The sequence below is a fragment of the Cataglyphis hispanica genome, chromosome 24, assembly GCF_021464435.1.
Source record: "Cataglyphis hispanica isolate Lineage 1 chromosome 24, ULB_Chis1_1.0, whole genome shotgun sequence".
Taxonomy (NCBI): Eukaryota; Metazoa; Arthropoda; class Insecta; order Hymenoptera; family Formicidae; genus Cataglyphis; species Cataglyphis hispanica.
Window position 1 is genome coordinate 2,119,438 of NC_065977.1, and position 15,838 is coordinate 2,135,275.

Below are 15,838 nucleotides of genomic sequence, written 5' to 3' on the forward strand. Positions count from 1 at the left end.
GTTGAAGTATAAAGAATAATAATGTGCTCAATTATGAACCAAAAATGAAAAGAAAATATATTGGAAAACCCAACAATTGTCTCTTTTTATAATAATATAATCATAAAGTTTTTAATAATACTTTACTTGTTAATTATGTATAAAATGAAATCTTTGGTTTTATATGTAATGTCTAATAAACTGAACACAATCAAATAAAAAATAGAATATACATGTGCATAGAAATATACCTTATAAAATAAAAAAAGAGAAAATAATCAACTGCAATCTATAATTTTACTTATCACATGTATTATAGCCTCATTTTTGTTAGAATACTCTGCAGATCTTCTCCAAATTCAGTAGTTGTATCTATCATTTGTTTTTTTTTTGTATGTTGCTCTGAACATAAATGTGCACGAAGATTGATAATGCCACATATTTCTGTTAGACATAATTTGCAATAAACAGGTGCAATACTCGTTTCATATGGATCTCTACACATAGTAAAATATCATTAATATTATTAATAATTGATTAGATTAATTATTATTTAATTAAATAATTCATTATAAAATACAAGAGAAAAAATAATTAAATATATATTGAATGTTTGATAAATTTATATTTTATTCAATATTTTGAAGATAATTGAGATAAAAGAAGATACATATTATAGATTAATTAATTATTCTATAGTCAAAATATATGTAATAATATATCGAAAAATTTTGTATTGTGTTAAAATAATGTGATTTTATATTCGATTTTAAAACGACAGCAAATATACATTGCAAATAATAATGTTAGTGGACATTTGTTACATAGAGATTCTAAAGAAAGTAATAATAAATGATAATAAATGTACATACTTGTGAGCCAGAATTTCCAATTCTAACAAATGTTTGATTATTTCTTCGAGTTTATCATTTTTTTCGTTCAACTCCAATGCTTTGTGTAGACGGTATATATTACTTTTTCTCGAGGTTTCTCGAGCAGGCTCCAGAAATAGAGATCCATCATAGAGATTCCATTTCTCGAAATTATTAGTTAAGATTGGCTCCTGTATCTTACGAGGTTTATATATTATTTCTTTGAACGCATTCTTAATTTGATTTTGGCACTTTATAGTCAGCTCATTTTGAGTCTCCTCGTCTATATTGTCGTCTTCATTAAAGTGCATTGCAACATTCATCCAGTGGCGCAATCTATTTATCTGCCAACAGAATTTTTACAATTTCTGTTACAATTTATATAATTTTTACAATTAATGTATAATAAATTGTCTTCATTTTATATATTTATATAATAAAAAAAAAATTTCTCTCACAAGAAACTCCCAGATACTTTAAGTATATTGATATATTATATACATATTGCGTAATAAAAACGAAAACTTGAAATATTAATGACATACCATTCGCAAGTCGTTCATTGTAATCTCATTGTCGAAAATAATTTGTATATCGTGTTCTGGAAATAAGCTCTTCCCTGTAGAAGGATCATACCCTAGTCCACATAGAGCACCTGTGTAATAAGTGCCTAAAGGATTACGTCTTAGTTCCATGTACGGCGTAAAAATTAAAGTGATTAATGATGCGAGACCAGGCGTATTAGGCAAGAGAGTTGTATTTCGTAAGATCAAATGCGCATCATTTTTAGAACTTCTATTAATAGTTTGCGCCACGAGAAGAAATCCTCTTGGATTATCCAAGCAGGTGTCAAGTAGAACGGAATTCACTGATGTGGTATCCACGCTCACAAATTTCGACATTCCGGTGCTCACCAGATGGATCAATTGAGTCTCTATCGGTGAAAAGGGACCTTGCAATTTCACTTTTAATGATTGATATTCGGATTCTTCCGGTAACTCTGGATATGGTTTCTTATCATACATGTATCGTTTGTACGGTGGTTCTTGCGATTTGGAAGGAGAGAAAACGATTTTTCCGTAATCCTTTGTAAGACCAAGTTTCTCGGCTCGGCGATGAGCATCTGTTTCGCTTAATAATTGTATTTCGATTGGAATTCGACATTGTCTCATCTTGATACAATTTTGAACGAACCAGTAATTATCGGGTGTGCGATTATTTTCCTCGTACTCGATGTAAACACGGGTTGATCCATCGAAGGATACAGTTATATCCTCGTTATTTTTTAACCCTATATGCTGTCCGAAGATCTCCTGAAATCTCTTGGAGTACAACGATCCGGGCTGATGCAACGGCCATCCCCGTAGAATGACAGTATTTATCGGATTACGGAACGACAATTGTTTCTCTATATTCTGTTTGCAATCTTCTATTTTGTTTGGAAACTTCATAAAATAATTTGGATAGAATGCACCGGCGATTATCATTTTAATTATAAAAGTGTGATCAATATAAAGATTTTCCCAAGTATTTTTACTGCTACCCATGGTTTCTTTTATACCAAAACGGCGTAATTTCACCATTAACTCAGCTATAAAAGCATCGATCTCGCGCAACGATTTCACGCGGAGACTTTTTCGCTTAGCCCATTCTTTTTCCTCCTGCTGGTTAGTTATACGACGATTCGCTTTATCATTTCGCCATACTTTGAAAGCATTCAAGCATGCTATGCTGTCACTGTCCGAGTTAGCGGCCCAATACAGTTTCTCGTTATAGGTCGATTGTAATTCGTGAAAATTGATATTAAATATATCCTTGACAGACATGCTGGCCGCGATAATGATCGTATCCTGCAGAATACCGAAGATATGACCCAAGACGATCAACTTCGTAATATGTATGTCTAATGGAAGGGCGGCCATTACACGACCTAGAAGCGTCAGCTCGCCATCAAATTCCTCAATACTTTGGTCCCTATCAAGCAATGCACCCACTTCTTTCAACAGTAATGTAGTATTCCGTAAATTGCTGAGATTGGGTGGATCCAGAGAAAGAGCAAGCAGAGCTTTTGGTTCGCCCATGTTCAATAATTTTGTCTTGAGAATTACGTTTGCTAGTGGAATTCTGAGCATTTCCGGAAGAGATTCTTCGTGTAGTACTGTCTGTACACACATACACACACATAAACGCAATTTTCAAGATAATATTTATAAATTATATTCCATGTGAAAGAAGATATGGTCAGATTATTGGAAATCGATTTCATGTAAAAATGATACTTGCCTCATAAAATGATCTTGGTACCATTCTATATACTCTACCGTCCATTAGACGACCTGCACGACCAGCACGTTGTTGACAATTTGATTTGCTTGCCCAACAAAGTTGTAGACATTGATAATTGGATCCAGGTTCAGTTATAAGAAGTTTCGTTAAGCAAAAATCAATCACTAAAAACCAAAAAGAAAAAGAACTAAATAATTTTATAAATTAAAATTGAAAAAGCAAATTCTCTCTCTTCCTCTCGATAAACAAATGTTCTCAATTGACAATAACATACCATATTTAACGTCTGGCACAGTGACGCTACTTTCAGCGATATTTGTCGAAAGTATAATACGTCGGAAATCTTGTGGTGGTTTTTTAAATATATTCTCTTGGTCCTCGGTCGAGATCAATGAGTGTAAAATAATTATATCCCATTTCATACTCGCATATTTTTCTGATGAAAGCATCGAACGTAGATATTCGATTTCAGAAAGTCCAGGCAAAAATATTAACACGGCATACCTTTTGTATGAATCATTATTCTTTCCATCAATAGAATCAAAAACTTGTATAATATGTGTACAAAACTCAACCATCTCATGCGTGAATCTTGGTGCATCGTCGTTTATTTTAGGTATCTATCCGAAAAAAATATTTTTCATGATTAGTTCTTTGATTAACATTATGAGACAAAAAAGAAAGATAATTATTTGTTAATAACATTGATTATATATATGTGTGTATATAAAGAAATTTTAAAAAAATCTTTAAATATTAATATATAATATTTTTCTTTCCTCCAAACCAAACAATGATAGTGCTTGTTCCCAAATACTAAAATATTTATCTGTGTGTGGTTAAAAAATATTTACTTACGCTACCCAAATTTTCTATTTCATCTATATAATATATAGAAATATTGTAAGGACTACACTGCGGTATATTGATAATAGGTGCTGGTAGAAGCTTATTTTCCACAGGAGAAGAAAAATATTCAGCCAATTTATTTACGTCGATTGTAGCGGACATTAATATAACTTTAACTGTGGAGGAATTCGTACGCAATAATTTTTTAACCACGAGCAGAAGGAAATCCATGTCTTCATCACGCTCATGCACTTCGTCTAATATAACATGGGTGTATTCCATCATATGCTTTTTATTTACAAATTTGTGCAAGAGCACACCGGTCGTGCAATATGTTATACGAGTGTCTGGACATGTATTCTTTATTAGACCCATTTGATATCCTACAAGCGTACCGACGGGCCATTCTCTTTCCTGACTGACTCTTTTTGCGATGCTCAAAGCAGCGATACGTCTCGGCTGCGTTACTGCAAATACAGATTTTCATATTGCCAAAATGTCAATAATATTAAAGTAATATTCTGTAATAGCAAAAAATTCAAAGAATTTAAAGTCGGGCAGGACATACCTACAATGTTACAATGTTGTTTCTTCTTATATTCGGCATCGAGAATAAATTGAGGTATTTGTGTTGTTTTTCCACAACCTGTAGAACCACGGATAACAACGACAGAATTGCTCGCAATCATGGATACAATTTTATCTTTCATAAAAACAATAGGTAAATTAGTCTTAGGTCGGTAAGCAAAGTTATAGGTTCGATAAATTTGAGCAGTATTTTCTTTGCTAAATGCTTCTGATCCAAATGCGGTGACTTCCGACATATTGTCCAAGTGATCATTTTTATCAAGCATAATATTATTTTTAAACTATGGAAGGAATGGTAAAAAGGACAAATTAAAAATACTTGTAAAATGTTAACATTATTATATAGTTGTAGCATCATATTACCTGTAAATATTCTTGGTCGTCTTTTTGTCTGTATTCTTTCACATAATCCATTTCTAATTTCAGGCTATCTTTGTTAACATCATGAGATTCTATATGATGTAAAGCTCTATCATTCTGCACCATTTTTCGACTACTAGAAGACGGCATTACTATTCTGAGTGGATTAGTTGATTTGTACATATTCAGAATATCGTTTATCAAATCGTCATTCATTGTTATAATGATTTAATGACCTGTTTAATATTATAAACAATTAAAAACTTGTATTAAAATCACAAAGCTGTGCAATAGTTTTACAAATTTTTATATTGCATGTTCTTCAAGAGTAGTTTGCCAAATTTTTGTAAAGGCTACAATTTGTTACGAATATCGGATTGAAAAGTAGAAAAAAATTTTAGAATTTTAAAAATAAAAATTTTCAGATTATTAATTCTTTTATTCCTCTCAAATATATATATATATATATATATATATATATATATATATATATATATGTATATATATAAAACAAATGAAAACAATAAATATAACAAGTGTATATAAGTAAGAAAGGAACTGAGAAAGTCTAACGTCTTTTTACGAGCACATAAGTTCCAATGGGATTAAAATAATATATGCAAACACTATATGCAACACAATAATATATGCAATCATAGATTAAAGTGCTAAAATTACCTTATCGAAATGTACTATCTCTCAAATATATACGATGACTTAGTGACGAATATGCCAGCGTGAATAGAGATAAATTAGAAAATATACACTTCTGCGTCTTCTTTTTTTTTTTCTTTCATATATTCTTCCTAAAGTATTTGTCCAAGATTAGAACTGCGTACATAATTCCGGGAATAAAAAATAATCCGCCCTGGTATGAACTTTTTGCAATGCCGCTTTTTCAACAAATCACGAAATAAATCAGAAGATGAACTGCCACTTAACTTTCCGACTGACGGTTGGACAAGAAGATCCTCGTTCCCCTTGTTCTTATTGGTCAATCAAAAAATACTTAGCGTTTTGCACGTAACGGCAGATGGCGCGCGCACACAAAACCGTTTATTCGCACTTTTGTCCAGCGCGCGATTGTTCGTGGCTAGAAGTGAATCTCGCGCGCGAAAAGTTTGTCGCGAGTGTCTCGAGATGAAGTGCGGATTATTTATTCGTGTAAACGCATATCGAACGTCGGCGTACAACATCGCTATTCGATTCGAATCGCTTCGACGTAACGTTGCATAGATTTCGAATGGCGCCGCGATGGTTCATAAAAAATTGCGTGTATTTCGTATTCCTCCTTCCCCTCCCCCTCCCTCCCTCCCTCCCTCCCTCCTTTCCACCGCGAATGTTTTCATAACTAAAAATGAATCTCTCTCTCGCGCGCGAAGAATTATCGAAAGTGCTTGGTGAAGTGTGGATATTAAAAATCGTCAATGTCACGCGATTTTAATATCGGCGATCTGTTTCTGCCCGACATCCGTCGAAGAGTCATCTCAAGGCCTATCTCAAGTTTTCGTCGATGTACGAGAGTGCGACTGGTGATGATCGTCTAATGTATGTACATTTATATACATCATTGTTTGGTATAGTCGCATCTCTCTCAATATTATGTCTTGTAATAATTAAATTAAAATATATATATAATTAAATAAAATTTAATAAAATAATAAAATAAAATAAAATAAAAAATATTTTAATAAATATTAGAAATTTTATTTTGTTCTATTTATATATAATATTTTGTTATTATAATATCTGTATTTGATAAATAAAAATATCTCTCTTAAGTTTTATTTCTACATATTAAAGATATTGGCTCTATTCGTGTTAATTATAATTTTCCTTTGCTTTTTCTCTTGCCAAAGGAGTTATAATGTATGAGTGTGCATATATTTATGAAAAGTGCAAAAAAGAGAGATGCGATTAAAATGAATATAATCAATTGCATTGAAAGTGCCTTGACATCTCGATCGGATCGATATTTCGAGAATCGTAAGAAATATTAAATTTATTTCTTAAATATTATTTTGTATTATATATCTTGTAATATAATTTACTAAATATATATTTCGATCATTTCTAATATTTATTGAAACATTTTGAATTTTATTTTTACACGTTAAAAATATTAGCTTTAATATTCGCGTTAATTGTACTCTATTTTTCTACTCTTTTTCTCTCGTCAAAAGGATTAAAACGTGTATATTTATTTCGTATTTCATATTTGAAAAATGCAAAAGAGAAATGCGATTAAAGTGAACGTAACCAATTACACACATTGCCTCGACATCTCGATCGTTTCGATATTTCGAGAATCGCAATGTATCGCTTCTGAATAGATTTTGAATTCGCGTTGGTGAAGCAAGCACTTGAATCACATGGCATTTCCCACGATCGTCCTTGACTAAAAGTGAATCTCGAGCGCGAATAATTACCGGAAATGTCTCGTAAAGCGCATTTGTAGCAAAAACTCCGCGCGCAACTTTCGCTATTAGTGCGTATTATCAGGATTTCTATATTGGCGATTCGCTTTTGCGTGTTGGTCGAGATCTTATCTTTCAAGACATTTCTTCGCCAAAAGTGCAGCAGCAATGCAACGTATATGTATAGATGTATATGTATATGTATAGATGTATGTCATCGTTCCGTCTTTTCTCACACTTGATGGAATAGGCGAAGCTCTTGCCGCCATTTTTCAATTTTACAATAAAAAAATGACATTTGGCGCAAATTATAAAAATCGTGATTCTAGTTTGAGAGTTTTAGGTGACAATTATATTTTATTTCCTAAAGATTCTGGAATTATTTCAAGTAGAAAATCATGATAATATCAAAATGACATCATATAGATTATTAAAAATCATTATGATGTCATTTGATTTATTGCGATTATTGTGATTTTCTGTTCTGCTTGGAAGATTACGTCAGCATTTAATTGCCGTCTGCCATCTGTTTATTTAATATACCTATTTATTTAATCTCTCGCGTTGCGATCACTTCCCTGACATTGTATTTTTCGTAAATCAAAGATGTCAAACATGTCTCACGCACGTGGTGTCGACAGTATATTTAATAACAAACTAACCACGTGCGTGCGGGATGTCTGACGTCTTTGGCAAAAATACAATGTCTAAGAGTGATTTTGAAGAAATTAACATTAAGTGATGATTAAAAATAAATAGAGCAATAATAAATAATTGAATGAATAAATTTTAAAACTGTGGGGTCTTATCTCTCAATTATTTTTTACACAAATACAAACAATAATGTGTAACAAATTATACAAAATATATATATATACATATAGTAATTGAAATTTTTACATCTTACTAAATTTATATATATATATATATATATATATATATATATATATATATATAATTGAATAGAAATGTATAGAACCCAATAAAAGATATTAATATTATTAATTAAAAAATAAATTTCAAAATTTTTTTTATTTTTAGTTATCTTTTATACATAAATACAAATATCGTTAACAATATATAAAAGAGAGATATGTGTATATATTATTCGCAATTTTTACATCTTATTAAATATCTTAAAATCATATAAAAATTGATACATATGAAATCTATAGAACCAAGCTTATAACTTCATATACTTAAATACATTTAAAGAAAATAACTTTTTTGCCTTTTTCCTCTAAATTGAACAAATTCTCCATTAGCGTACATTAGCATCCTATCTTGAATTCATTTTAATTGTCCAAAAAAAAAAAAAAAACGCTCCCGCGATTGTTGGCACATTTTCTACTTATTTAATCGAGATCTCTGAGACTTATATATGATAAATCAAATTTACGAAGTTCGGAATGTTTTCGCCAATGTAATTTCTTCATTTAGCGTATTCGGAAGTGCATTCGATTTACCGAGTTATCTATAAGAGAGATAACGATCCTCGTTAACTTTATGAACCCGCTCGTTATCGATAGCGAATTTTTCGCTTATTATTTAATAACGAGATTCTTGCTGAAGATAATCGAGCTTATATATACGGACTTTGGAGTCTCGCGAATATAACGCAATTTCTCTTCATCGCTTGTATTCGGAAGTAAAGAGTGGGGACGGCTTTAAAATAGTCAGATCGGCCGCAGCATCGAGTAGTCGCTGCTTGACCAGTGTGCACGCGTGGCACGTGACACATCGTACTGAATTATAGAGTAATTGATACGATTCTGGATAAGCGAGCCTCATATCATCGTACCAATTTGTAGTTGCTCGCGCAGTGTCTCCGGTGTCTCCTCGCCTCCTGCCTGGTAACACTCGGCTTAGTTACCCTCTTTACTCTATCTTCATCCGTACATACTTTAAACAATGGCAATGTGCAGGTTGCCGAAAAGAGAGAAGAATGATAAATTAATATATATCGCGAGAAAAAAATAAGAAAATTATTGCACAAACATCTATTCGTCATTTATTTGATATATTTGATGTCGGCTTGTGAATTTTTGCTTCCTTCTATCTTCTTTTTTTCAATAGACAATTTATCTATTTGTTAAGAAAATGTTAATTCTGGAATATGCATGCCATATATGGGATGTATAATAAAAAAAGGATGTTTTTAGCAAGTATATTCGAGTCAAAATTATTACCGTTTGTACAGGATGATATGTATATGTGTTTTATATTTCTCTCTCTCTTTCAGAAATGGTGATATACTTAAAAATTTTTTTTCTATTGTATATTAATCTTGTATTTCACTTTTAAATGTAATTATTTAAAAGATTTAGTATATAAAATACTAGAATATTAGAATACCAGAATACTAAAATAAATTACTAGAACGGTATATAAAATTAGCTGCCATTTTATCGGAACATATCTTGTGTCTCTTTCTTTCTTTTTATAGCATTTGATTTTTCATTACATTAATCGTACTCTTACGATTAATGTAATGAAACGATATAAAGATATAATAACGATAAAAATATAAAACCTTTATCGATTAATAACAATAAAAATTGTAAGAACGGCTCATTTTTTAGTTAAAAACTTGAATTAAAATTTGCAAATTGCCGTACACATATCCCTTTAATCATTTCTGCAACATTCTAGATTAAAGTAAACACTCCCCAAAAATTACATGCAAAATAATTATCTGATCAACATTGCATGATTGTTTTTCGTAGATTACGTTCTATTTTTATACGGCGCGACGAATATGGCGTTGTTCCGCGGTCTATTTAATTTCTTTCTGGACGATAGTAAGTTAGACGAGAAAATTGGCATGACGGAGAGGCAAAAGAGGCTGGTGCAGAACACATGGGCGATCGCTCGTAAAGACGAGGTGTCGGCCGGACTTGCCATTATGATCGCGTGAGTGAATTATCGTTTCTTCATCCGTTCCACTTTTCGATGTTAGTTCGGTACTTGGTGACAATAAATCGGCGGAATGACGTTGGCAACGTTGGTAGATTGAGGATATCGTAAAATGATTCTTTCACATGGATCAGACGTCAATAATAGTTTCGCAATACGCGTACGGAATTTGAAATTCTCTTTCGACACGGCTTCCTTCGTTTTCGCGAACTTCCGCATTCTAACGAGCCATTCATTTATTTTAATTACATTATCGATGCGCGTTTGTCGCATCATCGAAAATCCATGTCACGCGTCGCAGACCTCGTCGCGAACAACTCTCACGTCTCGTCAAAACCAATCGGGTCTGCTGATGCATATTGCGTCGCGATGCATTGCGAAAGACGCGGCAGTGTGCACGTTATGAAAATTTCAACGCCAGTTTTGTTATCATCCAGTAAAAAATACAGATCGAAAAACTATAAGCATCTAATAGACACTTAATAGACGTTTCTTCGATCTGTCATCTGTCACGTAGATCAAAAGTCATACAGAAATTAGATTATTGTTCCATCGCAACTATCGCAGTTTAAAATGACATATTTGAATTTGCCTAAAATTTGCATGTAAAAGACGCATATGCGATATGCTTTTGCCCCGAGAAGTTAAACTTGCTTATTGACGTTTTACGTCCGGCGATGATGGTTTTAAAACATTCTTATCGAACGAATCTGTGATTTTATTACGGACAAACTAACTGCATTGTAAATCTAAACGTTTCACTGCTCGATTGTCCTTTTTTTTTATTTATGATGATATTATAATTACATTGTGCACGTTTTCTTTCTCTTTCTCTCTTTTGTTTCTTTATGCTGTCACATCTTATAAAAGATCACGAGCGCAAAGTATTAAATAAAAGTCGCAAAATCCAAAATTAAATTGAGATATTCGTAGGTCTTTCCACTTTGAAATACGTGAAAAAAGGAAGAAAAAAATGTTTCCTTTAAAAATATGATGCGTATTAAAAAATCAATCTCGTAACTCTTTTATGACAAAACGTAAACAGAGTGATTCACCTAAGTTGCTCATCCATATTAATCTTTGCCTGCCAACGTAGTATAATGTTTTCATCATCGATTATTTATTCTCGTAATTCATGCATAATGCAAAGAAAATACTTTGTGTCTATAATTTCATTTTAAGATTAGATACTCTAATAGCTTTAGTGATAAAGAACCTTGAAAATAAATTTAGTGATAAAGAACCTTGAAAATAAATTGTTTTTTTTTTTTTAAATACAGCACATAATTAATCGTTCTTTATAGCTTTTTCAAACAATATCCCGAATATCAAAAGCAATTTAAGACATTTAAAGACATCTCGATTGACGAGTTGCCAAAAAACAAGAGATTTCAAGTGCATTGTGCCAGTATTATATCGACATTTAGCAAACTGATTGAGCAAATGTACGATCCGGAATTGATGCAAGCGAGCCTGATTAATGCGATAGAAAAGCACAAGCATCGCGGGCAAACGCAGGAGCAGTTTGAAGTAAGTGAAGATTTTTCTTGTCCACACAATAATGTAAAAGCAATAAAAATCTTGTATTAAAAATTTTGCTCATCAACCTTATTATCGTAATTTAATTTTTGAAAAGAATATTATTTAAAAATCTTTGTTTTTTATAGAAATAAAAAAGAATGCCTTAAGACATTCGTATAAGTTAATTTCTATATTAAAGTTTTGGTACAAGCTGATAATTTATCGTTAATCTCAATATTTTTATTGACTTGACATATTATAGTTCGGAAATCTTTTCTTTTTTTTAAAAGATAATGTTTTTTTCAGCATTTAAGACAGTTGTTGATAAGTCTCTTCCCCTCCTTATTCGGGAAACAGTACACGCCGGAGGCGCAGGAGGCTTGGAAAAAGATGTTAGACTTGATCTTTTCGACCATTCACGAGATTTATAAAAATTAATATATGCGTGTGTGTGTGTGTGTAATTGTAATTGACAAAAATGTATGATGTATATTGTATACGTATAGAGCTTTTCGCGAAAATAATAATTTATCAAAAGATTTATAATCGAACGCACACAATGGGGCGATATGGGGTTTTGAGCAACGCAATTTACATACAACTAATTAAATATAATTAATCATTTGCAATTAATTATGCGTCAAAAAGAGAATAATGTTTGTTGTTTCTTATCATTATAATTTTATCGACTCGCGTTTCAACGAAAAAGTGGTCGAAACTTGATTGACTATAACATAATATATTGTGAGAAAATTTCTACTGTGTTATATGTTTCGCAAGAAATGTGTAATTTGCCTATTAACAATTCTTCCGCTGCATTTTTTGTTCCTTTTCTTTCTTATCCTTCTTTTTTTATAATAAATATATAAAGAATTTTATTTCTAAATCGATCACAAATCTCACTGTGAGAGAACATGATGTTAGTCAAGTATTAGTCAAGTTATTCGCGCGCGATATTTCGATATTTCGACTCTATTTACTATATATTTTTTGATTTGTCTAACCGTTAAATGTCAATTGCTTACTGTTTATTATTAATATTTATCGAAAGGATAGAGCAGGATGGTAAAATAAAAATTACATTAGAATAAAGGAGGAATGAATGACACTGACACACTCTCCGATATTTTATCAGGTGGGTCTCTCTCGAATGAAGGTTTTCAGAGCAAGACGCGAGAACAATGACATTCCGATGCAATTTTAGGACGCCGACCAATATCCTTATCCTTATACGCTGTCGGAGGTATTATTATCGCGACTATAATACTAACCTGCTGCTGTACTGTATGGATAAGAAAAAAGTGCGCGAGACTCATTAATAAGTTCAGATGGAGAAAGAAGAAAGAGTCAGTATGAGATTGTTCTATGCGTTCCCTTGATGCGAATTCTCTCTTTAATTCCGAGATACAATGAGACTTGAGAAAATGATTGATTAGTCTCAACGCGAAATATAATACATTTAGGATCTATGTTTCTCCCGATATCGAGGAAGGACGAAAAAAGAGAGTGAAAAATTTGCGGAAAAAGAAGAGAAGGATTCTTTCGCCAGAAGTGATGCAGACGGAGGTCACCGCGCCGATCATCCCGAAGGAGCGGGAGATATCGGAAAATGGATCGCCGACTCCTTGTTACAAATGTTTCAGAAAAAAGAAGAAAAGACCCAAGAGACAGACACGATGATAGATACGATGACATATACGACGAGACAGATACGAGAGAGAGAGAGAGAGATCAATCGATAAATAAACGCGTGAATATTTTTTGGGGGAAATTGAAAAAAAATCTCGATATGACAAAATGACGATTTTTTTGTTTGTTTTTTCGCGCAAGTCTCCCTCTCTTTTTCTCTTTCTAACCTCTTGTTTGATGAAAAATGCGATTTTGGGCGATCGGTATTTACGTTACGATCGGTGCAACAATTTTCGGTTTGACAGTTCGCGCCACGATAGACGTGAATCTCAACGAATTGGAGTATCTCGCGGCACGGCTTGATCCATTCGAGTGCCGGCGATTGATCGCCGCGCTTCATTACACGACTTACGACTTGCCGAAGAACTTGGCCGCAGCTGGTTAGCCTCTTTTTCCCTCCCCTCACTAACTGATAAGTATAAAAAAAATCTCGCTTTAAAAATTTTCTACTTATTTATTAATGAAGTCATTATCAGAAATATATTTAACGCTCGGTTATTTCCGCGAATGAAAGAGCGTAAAGTAGATGAGGAGATTTCGTGTTTGCGTCACTTGCTCCATTGGAATAGCTCTCCCGGGGAAGGCAGGGGAAAGACGCACGCGGCGATAGTACATCGTCTTCGGCAGCTAAATCGCAATGATTTAGCCGATTGGCTCGGCAAGACCGCCTTCAAACAACTGGGAAAGGATCTGGACGATGCTATCGCGCCGTCCTTCGAGGATCTCGGCGACGAGGAAACCAGCACGTCGGCATTCCAACATTATTATAATTACACTCAGGACTGTGCAAATATATACTTCATGTACAAAATACGTGAAAAATAGTTTTTCATCGTAAAGTATAAAACAAAAAAGGAGGTACATTTAAATGCAGATCAAAAATAAACAACGTGCGAACAAATATCATATAAGAGAATGCTTTTCTTATAAAACACACACACACACACACACACATTTAAATACAAAAATAAATCTCTACTCTCTTAAGTGCGCCAACATGTACTTGAAATATATTGCCTAGCTCTGACTGTAATCTAATCTCTTTACCTTGACCCTTCTGTGCCCTTGATACCTTCTATGCATGAAAATCTCGTAATACGATATAGAAAGAGAGAGTTTATCTTTGAAAATATTTTAGAATTATATTTTCATGTGTGCTGATCTTTTTGATAAAAAAATAACTTTGTTAAGATTTTTAAACTTAATTTTTTTCTTGAGATTCTGATTGTAAAATATTAGCTATTATATTGTCTAGTCTTTTTTTTTTTTATTTTGACTTTATCTCATTATATGTATTTCTTTTCCAAAAATACAAGACTGAAAAGAGACATCAATTGCACAAATACATTTCCATTTCACTTACAGCTTCTTTACAACAGTTAAGTCTATTGTCCGGACTCGAGAGGAAGATCCTTGGTTGTCGATCGATACGATTCTCGTGGCGCTCATGCTTGGATTGTTAGGAACATTATTTATTTTAATTGCGGGCATTATCATACACATCAAGAGCAACAAAAATTAAACCCCGCGTGTATGTTCCTCTCGAGATTTAAGTAAAGTTTGTACAAAATATAAAAATATGTCTATTATATATTAAAAAGAAAATTAATTAAATGAAAAATGTTGCCTTCTTGAGTTTTAGTTTGTTATTAGCATCTTCTATTATTTTGTATAAATATAATTATGTATTAGATAGAAAATTATAACATCTTTTTCAATATTTTTACCCCATCAATTTTATATATCTCTCAAGTTTTATTTAAAGAATTTTTGACATTTTTGAAAAGATAGTAATTTATGTGGAAAACACTAGACGAAAACTAATTTTATCACAATATAATCATCTTAAAAGATACATATAATTTTAACAATATATAGATTCTTTCTTATTAAAAGTGAATAAATATAATTCTAACATGTACGAATAACAGGATAACGGATAATAAGAAGGCGCAACAAATTATCTTCAAGAAAGTTTAATTATATATTCAAATAATTAAATGTTTTGGAACATCAACACCAATTGTCAAAATTAACAAAATAATGTCATGAAATGCAGATCGAATTATTACGCAAAATTATTTCGAAAAATATACAAAATCCAAAAAAATTATGAATTCTAACTTTCGAAAACTCTTAATGATTTCTGTTAATTTCAATCTGTTGATTTCAATAATTGTGGAACACTTGGAATAATTGGAGAACACTTGTCGAAAATTTAAAATTCACGTGTTACGTCATTTTTCTACTTAAGTATATGTTTGTTGGCAGTTATCTATGATTGTTTTATTTATTCATAACATCACATATTTATGATACAACGAACGCGTCGATCCATCTGACGGTTGCGTTTCCGATTTC

At 32.2% G+C, this 15,838-nt stretch overlaps 4 protein-coding genes across 5 annotated transcripts; 3 read left to right on the top strand and 1 right to left on the bottom strand.

The window, feature by feature from the left end:
* Nucleotides 1-106: 106 nt before the first annotated feature.
* On the bottom strand, nt 107-5,821 carry LOC126858054 (probable ATP-dependent RNA helicase spindle-E). Of its 2 annotated transcripts, none has more exons than XM_050608052.1 (9): nt 5,613-5,821; nt 4,938-5,170; nt 4,555-4,855; nt 3,996-4,453; nt 3,412-3,757; nt 3,135-3,301; nt 1,397-3,013; nt 852-1,195; nt 107-476 (listed from the first exon to the last, which is right to left on the bottom strand). In XM_050608052.1, exons 2-9 carry the CDS (start codon nt 5,148-5,150, stop codon nt 293-295), a joined length of 3,630 nt encoding a protein of 1,209 aa, XP_050464009.1. In that variant the 5' UTR covers nt 5,151-5,170; nt 5,613-5,821; the 3' UTR covers nt 107-292. The 2 variants fall into 2 exon arrangements, with proteins under 2 accessions (XP_050464009.1, XP_050464010.1); XM_050608053.1 differs by having other exon boundaries at nt 1,397-3,009; nt 3,131-3,301.
* A 3,209-nt stretch (nt 5,822-9,030) lies between these two features.
* Nucleotides 9,031-12,593, top strand: LOC126858081 (globin). Its single transcript, XM_050608111.1, has 4 exons — nt 9,031-9,204; nt 10,078-10,264; nt 11,572-11,797; nt 12,095-12,593. The coding sequence occupies exons 2-4, from the start codon at nt 10,110-10,112 to the stop codon at nt 12,224-12,226; spliced, it is 513 nt and encodes a 170-aa protein (XP_050464068.1). The 5' UTR covers nt 9,031-9,204; nt 10,078-10,109; the 3' UTR covers nt 12,227-12,593.
* Nucleotides 12,594-12,886: 293 nt separating this feature from the next.
* On the top strand, nt 12,887-13,468 carry LOC126858291 (uncharacterized). Its single transcript, XM_050608496.1, has 3 exons — nt 12,887-12,923; nt 12,993-13,134; nt 13,252-13,468. Exons 1-3 carry the CDS (start codon nt 12,887-12,889, stop codon nt 13,466-13,468), a joined length of 396 nt encoding a protein of 131 aa, XP_050464453.1.
* Nucleotides 13,469-13,661: 193 nt separating this feature from the next.
* LOC126858085 (uncharacterized) lies at nt 13,662-14,302 on the top strand. Its single transcript, XM_050608116.1, has 2 exons — nt 13,662-13,857; nt 13,992-14,302. The coding sequence occupies exons 1-2, from the start codon at nt 13,662-13,664 to the stop codon at nt 14,300-14,302; spliced, it is 507 nt and encodes a 168-aa protein (XP_050464073.1).
* Nucleotides 14,303-15,838: the final 1,536 nt, after the last annotated feature.